We start from the raw sequence: 20,704 nt of genomic DNA on the forward strand, positions 1-20,704 counted from the left end.
TCAGTCGTAAAATGAACACTTTGTCGCAGGGTTCATCTTGGAGCCCACAGGACAATTGAAGGCCCTGGCGAAGGGCTCGAAGTTCACCACCGCCTTATTGCAGTCGCCGCCGTAAAGGTTGTCGGCGGGCGTCGTAGCGCACGTGGAGAGACACGCGGTGATGAAGAACACTTTTTCCTCCGTCAAATCCTGGGCGAAGAAAAACTGCGTATTTTATTCTTCCTAAATATTCACCACGGCAAGGATATTTCGGCACTCGTGCCGAAATGTTGCATTTTGCCCTTGCGGTGCGTTTCTAGTTATTACAGGTCGGCAAACAACGATTGTCGCCCTGTAACCATTAATTGGCAAGACAAGAAACACTTGGCCTTGAATGGTTTTATTGCTTTAGTTCTTATTTACTTTTCTCGAATACCAACCAATTGAAATATTAAATGGTTTCTCTAAAATCTAAGCGAGATACAGTAGGTCACAATTATTTTTGGCCAGGTGGTGAAAAGTAAATGTATGGTCCAAAACTGGTCACCGGTACTTGCTTTGGCAAGGTCCATGTGTGTTCTTGAGATGTACTTTGATGGAGTTAAAAAAATAAGAGCTTGCTTAAAAATGACAGCAGATCCACGAGGTGAATGATGATGAGTGGGCGAAGCTCCGGAGGGAATCATCGGATCTCCCGCTTAAGGGGACGCTAGCACAAACGCGTTAGAAACGTGCAGTACTCTCTAGTAAGGGGGAGCGGCCACAGCGTCTTACGCAGCCATTTACACATGCCGGAACGTGCACCGCGTTTGCCGACGCCATCACATGACTGTTGAGAGAGTATACCCCCCGTATTCATAAACGCTCCTCGACTTGAACTTGACTTGCCACCGCTTTGGGCAGCGCGTTCGAAACGCGTTGAAGGTAAGGTGGAGAGGCCACAGCGTCTTACACCAGCTTCTTACACGGGCCGTAACGCGCTAGCACGAACGCGTTAGAAACGCGCTAGAAACGCGGCCTTTCGTTAATGTTGGGTATTTATAGCCATCGTGGTGCGTTTGTCCATGTCCGCTTCGTGGCGTAGTGGGCTAACGCCGCGCGCTCGGAAGCGAGGGGTCCCTGGTTCGATTCCGCGTTACGGACACAACTTCGGAATTTTTTTCTCATTTTTCTCAGACTGGTTACACACTACTACTACTACTACTACGACGGGGACGGAACGGGTGCCGCCATAAGGAGCTTCGCCCCTAAAAAAGGGAAAAAAATCGCATTGGCGAGAATGTGACCAGCACGTGCGCTAAGAAGATAACGACGAAGCCTTCAGGTTTTGTGACCAATACATCTGCTGCTGCTCACGCTCGACATTTTAGTGATACCACTGTTGAGCAGGTACATAAAGGTAAATTGAAAGGCACATACTCATTTTTGGATTTTTCTAGTTTTTGCAGATGCTTTTGTTAGGTCAACAATAATGATCGAGTGCCGCGCGGCGACGCTCGATCAGTAGAAGCAATGAAACGCCATAGATGGTACTCCCGAAGAAGATGCCGTGCTGCGCGATCAATTCCGCAAAACGCTGGGGATGGCTTGGTAGTGCTCAGCCTAGCCCAAAAACCAGGACTAGCTAGGTGCCCATCAGCTCCGCTATCTCTTTAGCATTGCGCCTCCAGTGCAAGCTACGCTATTTTTTCTTCTTTTTTTTATCCCAGACATATATTTCTCCGTTCTTTAATTCAAAATTAGCCATTATCTATTACTGAGAATGCTCTCACGATCACGAAATCAGCCAATAGCGTTGGTCGGCCAGCTGCTTCCGGTGCGACAGCATTGCGGAAGCGAGGGGAATCGATTTTTTCCTGTGTTGGCGGGAAATTGTAAATACAATGATGCACGCAGTGGAGTAATATTTGGCTCACGCGTTCACAGCAACCTCGACAGAACGACTGTATTTTCTTACTATGCTTACAAAGTGTTTCATGGCCCCAAGACTCATAGGAATGAATGAATGAATGTTGTCTAATGGCACAAGGGCCAGGTATGGCCAAACAGCGCCATGTCAGTGTTAGTGAGTTTCGCGGTGGAACGATGAATTGTGAAAGTAGATGAGGCGTGGCTGTAACGGTGCCTAAAAGATCCCGAGAATTCGCTTCTTCATTTACTTGGCATCTTCATCTGTAGTAGGCTATTGCAGTATTTCAGATATGGGTGTTACGTCTATCACCACGAGAAAGACGTCTCGTATTGTCACCCACCTCTGATAGCTGGGTATCGTTATCTTCGAAACTTCGCTTGAAAGCTTCGTACGCAACTTCCATCGCCGGAATCTCGGGGAAAATGCTGACGTTTCCGGGAAGGCAGCCAAGAGTACGCTGCTCGTAGGTCTCCTGCAGGTCCTCGTTCAGCCAAGATGACACGATCTCGCCTTGCGGGTTTATCTACAGAAAATTGATGATGGTCAATTAGATATTTTACTGGAGCAAGGGTCACGTATGGGAAAGAGCGCCAGCAGGGAACTAATTTACGAGGCACAGCTGCGTGGTGACGCTATCAAACCGTGATCGTTGGGTTGCATCACTATTACGAAAGTGATGATTTTTCGCTTTCGTGACACGAGATAGCGATACAATAAGAAAACAAAATACGTTATAGATACTAACTGTTCGTTCGAACAGACTAAAAACCAAAATTAAATGTGAGCGATAGCGTTGTTTCATCTTCTCATGCGTATTTATGAAAATATGTGGATGGTACATGCGCCACAAATAGCAACATCGGGGTACCCAATTACAATATTTACTAATTACCTTTTTCATTATTCACCGTGGGGAACATATTGCAAAGACGAAATTGAAGCCAAGCAGCAGTGAAGGCACCTTTGCACAAGTGAAATTTCAACTTCCGCACCACCTTCAAAAAATCCGGCCCAGAAATGTCCTACCAAATGCATAGGTGCCCCAGCTAACAGTTTCCCAAAAGCGTGAGCCATGCAGTTCGGGACAGTCTTATCATTAAGATAAATGATTTATTTTTTTTTCGCACGTTTTCGAGACGGATGTTCCGAAAGCCTTAGGACTCCTTCTGCGCAAAGACGGCTTGGATTTCGCAATTGCAACTTCTGCCCTAAAGGGAACAAATAAAAAGGTTATTTCGTGAAACGTTTTATTATCTTCCTGGACATTGCAATTTGTCGCGCAAGTAACGTGCACCCCCTTCAATTAATCCACTTAAACAGGTCGAATTGTGCTGTGCGATCTGTGCGATCTATGCGAATCTTTAAAAAAATGTTTTAACTATAGCACACACGCACGCACAATTACACGTACCATGGCGCTGCAAAAAGGAAAAACATACGCCCCTGAAGTGCCGCAATGCCATCAACATGATTTTAAAAAATAAGTAAACAAACTTTTATATGCTGAAAGGTTATTATTCTTTAACACGTGCACTATATTACCGCGAAGAGCTTTGTCGTTGTACGACAAGTTCCACCACCATGTACTCGTAAACTTCAATCTACTGCGTATACAGCTATGCGAGCACATCAATTTATCATGTTATGACTACGCACGTCTTTTTTATCATTGAATTGTTTGATGGCAGAAAAAAAGCAGATTGATGCTCAATATATACGTCTCATCGATATATTTCAGTCCGTCGGTCGCTTAGCTTTTACTGGGAATTTCTCAGATCAGTGGTGCGTTGGTATTATGTTAGGTAGCGGAAGCCATAAGTTGGTCATCACGGTTCGAACTGCAAAACCAGATAGGGCGGCAATCATTAGGCAGTATATTTACTTCACTTTGCAGATCATATGACACCTATTCTTGATAGTTTCCAATTATCTTTGGGAGACTTCAGAGTTGCGAAGTCTTGCGACTATAAAACCAGTTGAAACATTTGCGTGTGTCTGGTATTGTCTAGTATTGGTTCTGCCTGGTAGGTAACAGCGAAGGGCGACGGTGAAAGTGTCAGGCTTGTGAACGGACAAGTCACAAGGCTGCGGAATGCGCAAAATTGTTTTGCGCTAACACTGTATGAAACTTCCTACGGAAACCGCAACCCGACATTCAGTTGTTTTGCACGGTCGTGATTTTTCGCGCACAATTGCTGCGAGGAGTGGCGCTCGCACCCTTCGTCTCTAGGAGCTACTCAGCGCTGATGCGACAAAAGTACCCGTACGGTTGAGCACATCATAGCAGCTCGATGCTCTAAACATGGCCTCTGAGATCAGACGAAGCGCACCCTTCCTTCTCGGAGGCCATGCTTTAAACTATAGTCACACCACAATCATTGGACCTACTGCTGGGAAAGCAGGGATCGATCCCACCGTCGTACTCGGTAATTCTTTTATGTGTGTGACCTGTTCGGCAAGACAGCAGCGCCTAGAAGCTGCATGCCACGCTCAGCTGCCAGCGTTCGCTAAGAAAACTTCGCATTAAAAAATAAACATGTGTTATTGAATGTTTTGTTTTCTGAACTCAATAACGGCAAACGGAAGTTATCATCGCCCTGCTTCTCTGTATGCACTTTTTGGTGTCTGAGTCATTCAATTACATTAGCATGTTCAAATAAAGCCAACAGACAATGACAGCAAGGCGAAAATGGTGCCGCAGTAGCTCAGTTAGTAGGAGCATCACACGCACAATGCGAAGACGTCGGTCGAGTGACCTAACGGGGGCTCGTAATACATCTGCGACCAGTTGTCCTTTCGTCCACTTTCATTTATGTAATACTTAGAAGAGCGATGAATTGAACTAGTTGGTGTGCTTAGTTGGTGTACGTGATTGGCTAGTACTTGAAATTTCTTCATTTTAATTAAATAAAGAGTAATTTCCTTCTTTTTGTTGTCTCTGGGCTTTATCTGGATGTAATTTAGGATAACCGGGACCCTCAGTTTCCTTTCTTCTCGTCCATTGGCATATGTAGGGCATGGACAACACGCTCTGTAAGGGAGCCCTCGATGAAGTCACTTAAGCTGAGCTCACCTTCGTTGCTGCGGCATTTTTCGCTAATTTCAAATATCAAAATTCGCATCTTGCAAAAGACACATGCAGATCAAAACGAACTCCTGCGGGAAGAAGGAACTGGGAACGGCTCTCAAGCACCTCGGAGTTTATTTACGTAAGCTTGGTTTGTTTATAATATTACAAGTTCGCTTCGGTAAGGTTTGCCGTGAGCTTTTTATTCCTTAAAGATTGGTTGTATTGCTCCCTCTATTGGTCTGAATCCACTTATGTATGCACCTATTTCTTCCAACTTGTCTCTTCTATTCTCATCGTACTTGAGAACACTACTTGTAGCTATAGAACATTAGCATCCAAAGACAGTCTTACTCTGCTCGCTGCTCGCTGCTCGCATTGGTACACATTGCAAGAGGTGGCTCCTAACGCCTGAACAAAGACGGCTGCATAGGGAAATATCAACGTACAGGGCCGTCCAGTGTAAGAGGAAACGCCTCATTAGTATTCAAGCTGGTGTAACTTCAACTTGCCTTCTACTTCACGTAGGAAATGTGCCGAATACGACGCCTGATGATGATACCAATAAGGAATTAATCGTTTTCTCTATTTTGTGCTGAAAATCAACTGCTATAGGCTCGTGAATACTAACGATGTTCCCCTTAAAAGTGGCGGGCCCTGTACATGGAATCTGCGATCAGGTGTGCTATAACATAAGGCTATTCCAAACTTTTTTATTCAATTTCTACAATCAGCCCTTCACAATCCGCCTTTTGCATGTCCCGAGTGCGCATGCGCTGTACCCTAGCGGCGAGCACCGAAAACGTTTTGTACGGCCACGGCCGGGCTCGACTGGCGCGCGCGCTCGCTTCTTAATGGTGGTCCCACTCCGGCGGCACGAGCCCCAGTACTTTTGGAGTAACCGTGGCGGCTCTTCTACTCAGGATATAAAGTTGTAATATATACCATAAAAAGCTTAATTCTTGTAGATTCCAACTATATCTAATATAAGTAAATTGATTATTGTGATTTAGAAATAAATGTTCAAGAACAAGCATGATATACATGGTTTTTGCGAACTGTGTCTCAGTTGTGACCATATTTAGAAGAAACTACCGCACTTACTGCATTGCGGCTTGCTCTGTAGCTTTAGGACATATTTATCTAGTTCCTACACGTAGCAAAATAATTTTTAATTTTTACTTTTTGGATAATTTGCTTTTGAATATTGTCCAATATCGCAATATTCTGTTTAAACAGCCCGGCAACTACATGCTCAAGGAAGATAAAATTTTGGTAAAAGTAGAGTTCAATAAATTTACATTTAGGACGCAAAATTTCATTCATGTAACTTTATTAGTTTTCCTAATAATGCGGCCGAAATTAAGCAATATTTAGAATTCTGGTTTTATTTGTGCCCATTTTTGCGGGAAGGTACTAAAGCTACGAAGCTGCGGTTTAAAACTAATAAAGGTACATGAATGAAATTTTGCGCCCTAGATGGAAATTCCTTGAACTCTACTTTATCCAAAATTTAGCTTCCTTGAGCATGTAGTTGCCGGGCTGTTTACAACAGAAGATTGCGATATTTGGCAATTTTCAAAAGCAAATTATCCAAAAAGTAAAAATTCAAAATTATTTGGCTACGTTTAGGAACTAGATAAATATGTCCTAAAGCTACAGAGCAAGCCGCAATGCAAATATTTGCAATGCAATGCAATGCAAATATGGTCACAACTGAGACACAGTTCGTGAAAACCATGTATCTCATGCTTGTTCTTGAACATTTATTTCTAAATCACATCAATCACTTTCTTTATATTATATATAGTTGGAATCTACAAGAATTAAGCTTTTTATGGTTTATACGACAACTTCATATCCTAAGTAGAAGAGCCGCCACGGTTGCTCCAAAAGTACTGAAAACGGGGGGCTCGTGCCGCCGGAGTGGGACCGCCACCTTAAGCGAACGCGCGCGCCAGTCGAGCCCGGCCGTGGTACGGCGTCGGTGGTTCGTGCAGCTGACGACGCACGCGTATGCAGCATAGCCGTCTAGCACGCGAACTTCATTGTCGGCGTTGTGTCGGTCGACTACGCGGTATTTGCGCTGTGTTTCGGTAGAAACTTCAGCTGTTCGCAGCGATATTCGGTTAACGTCCGGTACATCACAATGTATGCCGATACGACACGGATGTCGGTCAGAAGTCGACCTCACGCCGGCGCCAACGCTCGGCCGGCTGTAGTTGTGATACTGTGCCAGTGGGAGACCTATATTGTCATACAGGTATATGACGAAGAAGCGACCGACGACGCGGCCGACGACAGCGAGTGATCGTAGTGTGATAAGCTTTCCTGCTGACGACGCCGACAAAACCAGTGTGCTGATCGCCGTGCGAGCTGCCGCCGAGTGAGAACATCGCACCGACAACGTGAATATCGCCGCAAATGCGCTCGTGTATGTATTTATTGACGCTCAAATTGAGTCTAAACGTGCTTCCGACGCTGATATGCACGATTTACAGCCCTTTACAGCCCTCCTCATCAAGTTTGAGGCGGTGTCTATCTCGTTCAGGCAGCTTCATTAGGCCTAACATAGCCTACGAGTTCGTCCGCTACTGGCGGACCTGAAATATAGGATAAGCAAGTACGACGAAGGAAACTGCTCATATATCTTTCGGTTCTAACCTTACCAACTTGTAGTGAACCACTCTTAGCACAGTGTGATGCACACACAGAGAGAGTGAAGCGGCGACACGGCGCAGTATACTAATACCGCGGTACAGGCACCGTTCTTGAACGAAGGTTGTCGGTCGCGGTCGCCGGCGCTTGCATGAACGAAGTGCAACTATATAGAGTGTATTTTTATGCTGCCAGATTTTATTATGCCAGATTAAGTAGTTACCGAAAACGCAGTTTGCCTCTTATGCTAAACAGGCAACACGTGATGGTACTTTCGATACTGCATCGTAAGCAACAACACCGCTCGTTGCCACGCGAGTATGGCGGGCATCGGCATTTTCGCGTGCCAGTGCGGCTAGGTGGTCGTTGTCGATGTGCCCGGGACGCTCATGCCTTCTCGTCTCAGTGTGATCGCTTCTGATATGTGCATGAGAAGTGTTCATATATGTTTTGAACATTTGCTCATTATTTCGTGTGAGCGGTGCACGGTTTCTACTGTACTTGAAGCGAACAGCGAGCGGTGATCGTACGCGTGCTGATGTAAACAGCGCCGTTCTTGCGTTGTATAAATACTCTGGGCGCAGAGTCGCCCCTTCAAAGAGCTATGGCCATTGTGGTCAAGACTCAGCTATAAAAGCGCAGTTTTTATCATCCTATTAGGGTACGTTCAGTACAGGTCTAACAGTGGCAACTGCATGAACTCTGCTGCTATATACGATACGGCTAACCTCCGCTGAGCGGAATCGACCCCAGCCTAAACTTGATGTGGGTGGCTGGCGAGTGCTCACGTTCGTGCAATTCAACTTCCAAAGCATGTTTGGACTCATGTTCGGTGCAAATAAATATGAATAACAGGAATACAAGCGTAGGCGCTGTGTCAATCGCGTTACGGTACGATGTATTCGTTCAGAGGCACATCGCACGGTGACTGGTTTCGTCGGTGTAGCTGCACGAAATCCCGTCATCATATTTCGACGACTTCCGGTTGTAATCGCACCAGAGTCATTGCCGGCCTAGGCATCCTGTCCAACAAGCGGCCACTCACACAAAACGAATATTACAACTATTGACAAATGCACCAACCCATTTCAGCTCGCTTCTTGGAGCGTGCCTCTGCGTCCCGCGGGTCCCTGACGCCGTACATATTGTTTCTCGCGGAGCCCGCTAAGGTGGCGCCACAGCGCAATGCAAACGGCGGATTGGTAAAAATGTTTTCGGGCCACCCCCACATCACTTGTCAGGTCACGCAACGTCAGGAAAACTGCGAAAGCTCCTTATCTGATATTGCGTGTACACACTGATTATGCATGATTAGATCGAACAAAAGAATTTTTTTTTCCTATTCTACGCCTTTTCACGATCAGCCCTCCCCACTGGTCAAACCAAATGTTTTCGGGCTGCGCCAACTTTACCTGTCTGTCACGTTAGGTCACAAAAACAGGACAGCTCACGACGTCAAAGTGACGTGCACGCATTAAATATTAATTAATCAGACGAACAAAACTGAACGTTTTTTTTTCGAAATAGCCGGAGGCTGCCCGTTCTCAAATGAATCGAATATGGCTGCGCGGCCGTCGCTTCTGGCATTGGATATTTGGAAATGTATTGGATTTATTTACGTATAATACAATTTTTGCGGAGCAGTATAACTTTGTCAAGCCCTTTCAGCACGTACTTGTCAGCACGTACATGCATGTACCTTTATTAGTTTTCCTAATAATACGGCCGAAATTAAGCAATATTTAGAATTCTGGTTTTACTTTTGCCCATTTTAGCGGGAAGGTACTAAAGATACGAACCTGCGGTTTAAAACTAATAAAGGTACATGAATGAAATTTTGCGTCCTAGATGGAAATTCCTTGAACTCTAACGTATCCAAAATTTAGCTTCCTTGAGCATGTAGTTGCCGGGCTGCTTACGACAGAAGTTTGCAATATTTGGCAATCTTCAAAAGCAAGTTATCCGAAAAGTAAAAACTCAAAATTATTTTGCTCAGTCTAGGAATTAGATAAATATGTCCTAAAGCTACAGAGCAAGCCACAATGCAGTAAATGCGGTAGTTTCTTATAAATATGGTCACAACTGAGACGCAGTTCGCAAAAACCATGTATCTCATGCTTGTTCTTGAACATTTATTTCTAAATCACATTAATCAATTTTTTTATGTTACATATAGTTGGAATCTACAAGGATTAAGCTTTCTATGGTGTTTACGACAACAATATATCCCAAGTAGAAGAGCCGCCACGGTTGCTCCAAAAGTACTGAAAACGAGGCCCTCGTGCCGCCGGAGTGGGACCGCCACCTTAAAAGCTGCGCTGTAAAAACTTGGTAAGCAAGGCAGAGCTATTTGCATTGAAAGCAAACAAAAGTTACCTATTGTAAACGCATAGAGCGTTCATTGATCAGTTCCAACAACGCTGCGAGTCACCGCGCGATGATTGCATTGGCGGTTACGTAAATTTGCCGTCAGGAGATTGGAATCAAAACAGAGTGCTACACTATTACGCTATAGGGCCCCAGGTACATTACGCGCAATGAGCTCTTTATTAGTATACAATGAGTATAGAGATTTGGTGACAATACTTATTCCTTGAAATGAAGCAGAAGGGTAGCTTGGGAAACAAATCGCTGCAGAAACCATCGAAGATCGAAGTAAGCGAAAAACTGCGGTGGAACGCAGAAATCAAAAGGCCAAAGTAGCAATGCTTTTGAAGTATACAACTGACTACTGCTGTATATTCGATTCTGTTGCATTGTAATCGTATATTATAATTATTCCGATTTCAATGAGGGTGTTTCAAGATGGCGGCACAAATGTGTTGGTAGATGGCATGACAACGTGACGGCGAAGACGGCGGCGCGATGGTGACGGGTTAACGACGATGAAGGACAGTGCGACAGAGATGGCAGCTTGACCAAGACTGGATGGCGAAAATGCAACCATGAAGTTTTGGTGACAATGGCGCGACGACGGCGGCGTCACAACGGCTGCGTACCTCGGCTATAGTGTAATATAGAATACGGTCGAGTAGGACGAGCGGCTGGGGCGGCGCATGCTTTGCAGTGAGGCGCCGGACGTGGAAAAATACTGTGGCGGCGCTGCGATCGAAGTGGATTGGGCCGCATCAAGGTCGCGCCGTTGCAAACTGCTGGCGATACTGCTCGGCAGGGTCATTCGTACTACTTCGCGCGCTGGTATTTGCGTTCAGACCGCTCAAATGGTGTTAATAATTGAATATGACATGTATTTATGCCTTAAGAATAAATGCCTTTCTTTCTCTTTATTTTATTCTTTTATGCCGCTCGGTGATTGCGTCTGCATTGCGGCCGCAGTGTCGGCTTTCATTCTACTATGTTATTGTACGGTTCATTTTGGAGAACAAACATTTTTCTCGTTCTTCAAGCAGCATGTATCTCTTGTGTATTGTTCCGCATATAGTTTTTCATCAGTAGGTCCTTCGAAACGCATACGGAGGAACATATGTAACCTGAATTTCTGCTTGCCGCTTCAAACAAGTAAAACATATCTGCCCCATCCTGCACTTTGTACTCAGATTTCTTTCTTCTTTTGGCGGTTTTTGACGTGACAAAAACCAGTTCTGATTATAAGGCAGGTCATTGTGGAGGGCTCCGGATTAATTTTGGCCACCTGGGGTTCTTTAACGTGCACTACAACGCAAGCACATGAGCTTCTTGCATTTCGCCTCCATCGAAATGCGGCCGCCGCGGCCGGGATTCGATTCCGCGACCTCGTGCTCAGCAGCGCAACGCCTTAGCTAACTGAGCCCCCGCGGCGGGTACTCAGATTTACGGGAAGCATTGTTATTGAAAAAAAACTGCAGCGCAATATTCTATTCAAGTTTCCGCCTTCCTCGCGTAACAGAACGCGGAGTAATTGGTACGAGGTCATTTATCGCGGTCGGTGTCAATCTGGAAATTCATTTCAAGTGGATGCGTTTTGCAACCTCACCGGCTACAATTCGTACATTGCAATATGTGTCGCAAAGTAATTGACTTAGAGGTTCATTAATCAATTTTTGTTAATAAGTTGAATATGAGTTTCGATTTCTCGTGCTACTAATGTCTGCCTCTTCGAATAACCCAGCTCATCAATAAGAATTATGCTAGCTGCCACAGGCGATTTTTTAAAGTTCCCTAAAGCTTAATTTTGAACACCAGGTATAGTGTATACGGCGTTGCGCTGCTAAACTGGAGCTCTCGGGTTCAATCCGTTGCGGAATATTTCGATGGGAACAAATGGAAAACACTCGTGTACTTCTCTTTAGGTGCACATTAAAGAAACCCAGGTGGGGAAATCTAAACCGGCTGCCTCATAATCATATCGTGGTTTTGCGACGTAAAACAGAAGAATTTGTTTAAACTAAATAAAAACCAGGTGGCTGCGTTCTCCGGCTTTTTTTCTAGGAGTGTAAACAAAATAAATTATTCTCGAGTCTGCATGATTTCCGAGAAAAACATGTTACGCTTATCCTATATTTCACACATAAATGTAATGCCTCTGACGACAAGTTCCACCACCGTAGGTTAGTACTGGTAAACTTCAATCTACTGCGTATACAGCTATGCAAGCACATCAATTTATCATGTTATGACTACGCACGTCTTTTTTATCATTGAATTGTTTGATGGCAGAAAAAAAGCAGATTGATGCTCAATATATACGTCTCATCGATACATTTCAGTCCGTCGGTCGCTTAGCTTTTACTGGGAATTTCTCAGATCAGTGGTGCGTTGGTATTATGTTAGGTAGCGGAAGCCGTCGAAGGTGCTCGTCAAAAGATTCCGAAAAGACAACGACATCATCGAGATAGACGAGGCAGCTTTTCCATTTGAGGTCAGCGAGAACGGTATCCATCATTCGCTGGAATGTGGCTGGAGCGGAACAGAGGCCGAAAGGGAGTACTCGAGATTCGTAAAGGCCGTCCGGAGTAACAAAGGCAGTTTTCTCGCGGTCCCGCTCATCGACTTCCATTTGCCAGTAGCCACTTTTCAGATCGATAGAGGAGAAATACTTCGCGCGCCTCAGCCTGTCCAGAGAATCGTCGACACGAGGCAACGGGTACACGTCTTTGTGACGTTGTTTAGCTTCCGGTAGTCAACACAATACCGAAGCGTGCCATCTTTCTTTTTAACAAGCACGACTGGCGATGACCAGGGTCTGCATGAAGGCTATATTACGCCGTCTTGAAGCATTTCCTTCACCTGCGTTTGAATGGCATGTCGTTCGGTTGGGGAAACACGATAAGGCTGTTGCCGTATGGGGTGCGCGTCGTCATAGGTGATGATACGGTGTTTCGTAATCGCCGTTTGACGTAACTTCGACGACCGTGCAAAGCAAGAGTGAAACTCGAGTAACAGCTCGCGCAAGGGTTGTTTGTTGTCTTCAGGAAGCGTTGGACTAATGTCGACGTTGCGTAAAGGTGCTTCAGCAGTGCCAATTGCCTCGGAAACAAAACATTCAGTGACATCGGCGATTGGGTCGGCGTAGGCGATGACAGTACCGGGGAAAAGGTGGCGGTGTTCGTAGCTGAAGTTCGTGACAAGAACGTCAGAGTGGCCATCATGAAGATCAATAAGGCTTCTTGCTACGCAAACACCTTGAGAAAGCAGGAGCGAGTGGTTGCTTTCTGCGACCACTTCACCGTGTAAGAGCCTGTCACATGCCACTTGAACCACGACACTTGCACGCGGTGGTAACGTGACAGCGTCGTCGATAACACGAAGAGGTGCTCGAGGGTGGATGGTGTTGGTCGTCGCTGCGGCGCTCTTTGTCGAGAAAGTGACGAGGCGTTGGCGAATGTCGATGATAGCTCCGTGCTCCCTGAGAAAGTCCATGCCGATGATTAGGTCTCGAGAACACTGAGGGAGAATGCTCAAGCTGGCAACAAACGTAGAGCCGCGAATCTCTATTCGTGCCGTGCACATGCCGAGTGGTGTGACAATGTGCCCGCCAGCTGTACGAACTGGCGTTCGATTCCAAGGCGTCGTCACTTTCTTTAGGAGGGTGGCCAGTTTTTCGCTGATTATTGAATAATCCGCTCCAGTGTCCACTAAAGCAGTCAATTCACGACCGTCGAGCAATACAGGAATGTCCAAGGAAATTTTTCTTCCGTAATCAGCAGGTACTGTCGTCGTCGATGTATCGTCGATCCGCGTACGCGTCAGCAGGGGTCCTTGAGCACGTCCATACTGAGCGGCCTCGCCCCCGAAGGCCGCTGTGGTTAGTTTTCCCGGCGCGGGCTGGGCGACCGACCCTGCACCACGCTCGAATATCTACGGCGAGTCGGAGAAAACCGCCGCGGCGAAGGGGAGCGTGACTGGTGTCGAGCTGATGAGGATCCGCGCTGCTGGGCAACGTATTCTTCAATTGCAGGAGGACGCTGGCCGAACCTAGGTCGCGGCGAGTTTGCTGGGAATCCGCGGGACTACGCGGTCTGAGTCGTAGTCTGAGTCGGTAGACATGCCCAGCTTCGCCACAGTGAAAGCAAAGGGGACGGCGATCAGGCGCCCGCCACACGTCTGATTTTCTTGGGGCCTCCTGTCGGTTGTCGTGGTAATACGAGGCCGCTTGGTCGGGCTGTAGTATGGCCGGGGACGCGGTGCGAAACGGGGAGGAAGGTGGTGCAGGTTGCCGCAAAGCTTGCGAATATGACATACGGGGGCTGTTAGTTCTTAACGGTCGAGCTTCTGTGTTGAAGGGTGGTTCTCTCAGCGCATGCTGGACTTCGTCACGGACAACGCTGGACAAAGAGCTGAGCGTCGGCTGTGAAGGTACCGACAGTTTCTGGAGTTCTTCGCGGATTACGGAACGGATGAGCTCTCGGAAGAAATCGACGTGGCCCCCGAGAGCTCCGAAGAAGTCCGTAGGTGAGGCAGCGTTCACTTGGCGTTCGTATGATGGTGCCCGCTGCCGAAGAGTCTGTTCCATGGTGACGGCCTCGGAAAGAAATTCCGACACAGTCTTGGGAGGACTGCGTACGAGACCACCGAACAGCTGCTCTTTCACTCCGCGCATCAGGTACCGCACCTTCTTTTCTTCTGACATGCTGGGATCGACCTGTCGAAAGAGACGCGTCATGTCCTCGACATACATTGCGACACCTTCGTTCGGCATTTGAATACGGGACTGGAGATCACGCTCAGCTCGTTCTCGGCGATCAGGGCTCGCATACGTCTCAAAAAGACGGCGTTGGAATTCTTCCCATGAAGTTAGGGTATCTGCACGGTTCTCATACCAAACACGTGCGCTATCGTTAAGGCTGAAATATCCGTTTTTCAGTTTGTCTGCATCGTCCCACTTGTTGAACGCGGCAACACGTTCATAGTGCACCAGCCAATCTTCAACATCCTCATGCATGGCACCGTGGAAGGGATTCGGTGTTCGCGGATTGAGTAGCGTACAATGAATCGGCGTAGTGCCTGCCATACCGGTTGGGGTGGTCGGAGCTGCCATTGTCTCTGGGAGGAGTCCAAACTCAGGGGCTTGTCCACGGATCCTTCTGCTGGCGCGGTGTACAGGCGTAACCACCGGTACGGGACTGGAGCTCCTGCTGCTCGGAGGGGTTTGGTGCGTAGATTAGATTACCCCGCACCTCCACCAGTTTGTCACGCGCAAGGCAAGCGCAAGCAACACTACCAGCAGCCAGGCACGAAGAATGCCAGACACGAAGAATGCCAGACACGAAGGGACGGTTCTCCAGCTCGCGCGGGATCTTCGACTTCGTCGTCTTCTCCGTTCTTGCTGGGCACCCAATGATGATTGTTGGCTGACTCAAAACACCAGGTGGCAATATCTATTCCAAGCTATCCAAACATTCCGCTCATGAAATAAGTCAGGATTAGTGTGTTTTGCTCTTTGTTTTTTATTTGGCAAGTATTTTGAAGCAGTGGCTTGTCAGTTTCTGAATCGGTGAAGTTTCTTGGTGCGACCACTATCTGACTATTTTCTGCGTAATCGCTCGCGGGTGTGCTCAGTTCCGATAGATTTGTTCTTGCTGCGCACAAGGCTTGAAACGTAGCTGTTTGTAGCAAATCTTGTAGCAAATATATATTACAGCTAGCAACTCGCTTACTCTTGTGGATCGTCACGAAACATTCAGCTTCAACCATTCGTGTGCAATCGGTGTAGTCCGTCATTTATTGTGCGGATACAGTGCGCATATATTCAAGTGTGCGCCCATTATTCTTGATACGTTGGCGATAGAGTGGGCGTAAGTTTTTCTGCCATTTGGGATCTATATGTGTATAGATAACGTGCGCGTCATGACAGGAAGCGGCGCTACTCCCTTTGTCATTGTTTAACGAGTGGTACTCACTCTTGCCGACGTTCTGGGGATGAAGCCCTTTTATTGAAGGTTAGCGATACAAGGCTGGCGGATGAGCAAATTTCTGTATCCTCGAGGAAAGCCGTACATCTCTAAGTGACGATAACACGTTCGGACAGTTGCAGCAGCGGTCCGCGAACTTGGCCACACAGATTCAGTCATGCCAGTCACTATTTTTGCAGCTAACTACTGCACACGTCTTCAATCCACATGATTCAATCTAGCATGATTGGAGCACAGTGTTAGCGAAAACTCAGTTGCATTTCCGACAGCTGATCGCACAGAAGCAAGGTAGAAGCGGTAGCGGTCGCTGAGAAGACGTATGGCGCGCCGCCGTGAGCGCCATCTCGTTTCTCTAAAACAAACTGCTCCGCGAAAAGGGTCAATAAAGCGCGCGTTCGTTGTGCTTCCGTCATTCTCTCTCTGTGTAACGATGTGCGAAACGCCATGAACAACGTCAACGTCGGCGCTAGTTGCAGCGGCAGCGCCACCGCCGCGGAGCAGAGGAAGGCTCGGGAAGCCGAACGTAAACGTCAGCGTCGGCAGGCGGACCCCAAACTTTGGGCCAGGGAAGCCGAATGTAAACGTCAACGTCGGCAGGAAACCCCGTACAAACGTCTCCTCTCTTCTCAATACATTTTCTCACTCTAACTTTCATTGGGTTGTGTTGCCAAGTGAAACGAATGGGAAACTCGATGCGCACCCCCCTGGATGCTTTCGCATCCCACCATGGTTGCCCGTAGGGGGAGATGATGTGATTTTTTTCGCCAGTCGCAAGCCCGTCGTGGCGGAGGCGCTGGTTTTCCCTTTAGCGAGATACCCGGCCGTCGGCGCCCAACCAAGCGAAACGTTAGCCAAATATGTGTATATTCGCTTTTGGCATTTCGTCAGCAAACGTAAGAAATCCTCCCCAGAGCAGGCGAAGAATTTCACTGACCGTGCGAGAACTGCAATCGCCCCACGGCCATTCTGCAGACCTGTGTGCGTGTTACCATAATGAAACGAGCAATCTGCACCAACAGTATAGCACCCCGTTATAGCGAAATTATTCGATCTCACGTCCTAAGTATCGTATGTAGGGACTCGGCGGTGAGCATCACGTAGTCGTCGCATGCTCTGCAGGTATAGCTTTTCTTAACCTAATACTTTAATTTGCGCCATATTGTCTTTCTGCGGTGCTAACGGGCTCCCATTTCGAAACGTCTCCAGTAGCGGTGAACGCCATGTTATTCATTATTTATTCAGTGTATCTTGAATGGCACATTATATCGCGAAGTATACTTCGCGATATAGTACAGAATAGTACATAGCAACACTCGATAAACTCGCTCGTCGTAACTTTTTTACATGCCGGGGCTATGTCTGAGAGCCTTGTCCCAATGTAGACGACGTCTTGCATTGATGAAGTGTTTAGCGCGTCCTTTTTGGAAGTTGTTCACCAGAGCTGTTTCGAAGTTTTGCTTGACGTGCACAAGCGTTACCACGTGGCGACCTCCTCAAAACCCTTACCACGACTCCTTCATTGTCGATCGCACTGATGAGTGCCCGAGCGTACAGAAACAAGACGCCGCCGTGCAACATGGCCTTGGTGCCCTGCGGGTAGTAGAGCGGCGCTGCCAGTGCTCCAAGGGAGACGGACAGCCGGTTGAGCACCCGGATGTACTCCACGTACGGCAGCCGAGTGTTGTCGCCCAGCAGCAGCTCCTGTTCGGCCGCCTCGGAGCCGAACAGCAGGCGCTGGCTGCGCCGCGTGTCGATCCAGAAATCGGCGAACGACGAAGCGCTGCCGTTGAAGTCCGCGTAAACTTCCTCGAGTACCTCCGGAGTGAGGAACTTGTCCGAGGGCCAAACCACGGTGCGCACATTTTTCAGCTTCTGCGTGGCAACTTGCTTGGTCTTGTTGTCGAGCCACGAGACAGCCCACGTTTTGTCCACGGCCACCTGGGGTAGGAAGAGTTTGTGATGCGCAGCTTGTCATCGACGTCAACGTTCTGCTCATACTTGTTCACTTAGCACATCATTGGGTGCCGCCTTTCTAGAGGTGTACTAAGTGGCCCCTACGAACGGACTTTTCGAACTTCCAAAAGGGCGCAGCTCTTTGCTTTCACCTCGAACAAACAGCGAGTTACCGAAGCGTTCTCAAACAACGAAACACAAAAGATCCCCCCCGTCCAGTGTCCGAACTGGTCATAAGTGAATGCGCCTTAAAGCCTGGCATGGCCATTTTCTGTTGGAGACGCCAGTATCTGGGATCTGGGAAGGACTGGGAAACACCAAACGAGACCGTGCGTTAGACAATTAAAAATAAAGGCAATGCGCATCTGCCTACAAATTGCTGTGTTTGCAAGTGTGAACTTCGGTGTCGCATGATTTGGGGCCGAAGTAAAGAAACCACTGCATGCTAATATTCGGAGGCTTTCTACATAAAAATAACATAAAAAACACCCCATATCCACGAAGTGAATGATGATGAGTGGGCGAAGCACGGGGGATCATTCGGGCAAAACGCCGGAAACGTTCTCCGGAAGCCGGCAGCTGGCTTCCGGAACCGGAAGCAGAAGCCGGCTTGGCGTGCATAGACTATGCATATATATATATATATATATATATATATATATATATATATATATATATATATATACAGGGTGTTTCAGCGAACACTTTCAAAATTTATTTAAGGCTGCCTGTGGTAGATAGCCCAATTCTAGTTAATGAGCTGGTCTACTCGAAGAGGCGGACATTACTTGCACAAGAATTTGAGATGCATAATCGAATCATTAACAATAATTCACTAATTAAGTTTTTAACTAATTACCTGATGGCCCATATTGCAATTTACAAATTGTAGCCGGGGGGGTGGGGGGGGGTTCGCAAGGTGGATTCATTTGGAATTAATTTTCAGGATGGTGTCAGTTTCGAGATATTAATTCCCGAACTTTGGGGAGAAATGCATAGGCGTTCCAGTTAATTTTGTGCTTGAATGCATAAAGCGACGTTTTGTTAAGATACTATCTGGAACGCCAATACATTTCTCCTCAAAGTTCGATAATTAATATCTCGAAACTGGTGTCATCCCGAGAATTCGTTCCGAGTGGATCCGCCATGCGAACTCCACGGCTACAATTTGTAAATTGAAATATGGGTCATCAGGTAAATAGTTAAGAACTTCATTAATGAATTTTTGTTAATTAGTCGATTATGCATGTCAATTTCCTGAGCAAGTAATGTCCGCCTCTTGGAGGAGACCAGCTCATGAACAAGAATTGGGTATCTGCCGCAGGCAAGCTTTAAGAATTTTTGAAAGTGTTCGCTGAAGCACCCTGTATATATACATATATGCATATACATACATACATAGCGGTCTCCATGCCAATCAGAGCTACAGACTACGAGGGACAATTAATTTTTAAGGCTCGGCCCTAAGGTGCTTCGCCCCTGAAATACAAATGTCGTAGTTTCACCCGAAAGGCGAAGCATCAATTGCAATAGCAAATTAGTAGAGAGCTATACGGACCAAGGATAGTAGTTCTATCAGCTCTATAAACTTGGACATGCAGCAGCACCAGCAACGCGCAGAACTTGTCGACGCCGTCGGCATTCTGCCCGCGTTCGCACCGAACGCACGCGGCGTTGGCGACTACTGCTGGTGCCTCTAGGGTAGGGGCGGCTCGGAGGTTTTCGACGAGATCAGAACGGGACACTCGTTGAGCAGCGTCAGAAGTCTTTACCGCCTTCTCGCCTCGCAACATTTTTACAAAAATACGCAATTGGTGCGGCGGCTAAACGTCGCCTCCCCTCCTTCCCTCCCAGAGGTTTGCTGCGCCGCACCGGCGTCACGTGCTTGCAGTGTAAACGCGGAGGCAATGGAGGCAGCTGAGGCAAGCAATGGACGCGTCACCACGTGATCAAACATGGCAGCGCCTACGGGAGCCCGCGAAAAGGATCAATAACAGGACGGCACCATATGTAGCTTACGAGCAGATTTGCAGTGGCCTGCGACCGACATTTAATTTCTGTGGTGCACAGATACTGTAACCTGAGTGTGGTGATATGATAAGCAATACAATTTTTTTGCCAAAAACAAAATATTAGATGAAGCGTTGGCGGTGTCTGGCGCATAAAAGTATGCCTGGCAGCGTTGAATCTCTTGCTGGGAGCGAATAAGAAAGACATGTTTTCGTGCCCCCAGACAACTTCAAGCCCGATTGAGCCGCTTTTTACCTGGGTATCTCCCCACAATATTGTTATAAATATGTTAGATATTTATGGACACGTATGTCGATTGAATATTTCAACGATTTCGTAAGGTTACCAAAGCTGTATATGTCTACCCTCCCATAGATTTGTCTGGACCTAAAAACTACCGCGCCCTCTATCCCGCCTCAAAACTCCCGCCAGCTCATACCTGGCATAGCAAGAGGAGAGCTAAGAAACCACCAGTACATACATAGTTTCATACAATAATTACTAGAGGGAAATATGGCGCTAGTGTCTGCGGGAGCTGCAATCAGGGCGGTTCAACCAGCATAGGAGTTGTGGGAAGTACATGGATTTGCCTACATTTCGGCCTTCTGTCTTTAAACGGGTCTTCGACTTTGTAAATTCGTCATTTTCAACTAATTACTGTCCAATAAATAAATAAATGTTTTACCGCCGGAATTACACCCCCGGCAGCCGTAAGTGGCTCCTCGTCATTCCCCGCCACCTGCGTGCCGAGATCTGCTCCACTTTCCACGACGA

General features: G+C 47.1%; 1 protein-coding gene across 1 annotated transcript in view; it reads right to left on the reverse strand.

Moving 5' to 3' along the window:
• Window positions 1–20,704, reverse strand: part of LOC119449079 (uncharacterized) — a 41,281-nt gene continuing 20,577 nt past the window's right edge. Inside the window, exons 4-6 of the mRNA XM_037712269.1 lie at window positions 17,474–17,905; window positions 2,232–2,414; window positions 1–189 (exon numbers count right to left, since the gene is read on the reverse strand). Of these exons, the coding sequence (XP_037568197.1) occupies window positions 1–189; window positions 2,232–2,414; window positions 17,474–17,905 (804 nt within the window). The remainder of the gene's footprint in view (window positions 190–2,231; window positions 2,415–17,473; window positions 17,906–20,704) is intronic.

This window comes from Dermacentor silvarum, chromosome 4 (genome assembly GCF_013339745.2).
Source record: "Dermacentor silvarum isolate Dsil-2018 chromosome 4, BIME_Dsil_1.4, whole genome shotgun sequence".
NCBI lineage: Eukaryota > Metazoa > Arthropoda > Arachnida > Ixodida > Ixodidae > Dermacentor > Dermacentor silvarum.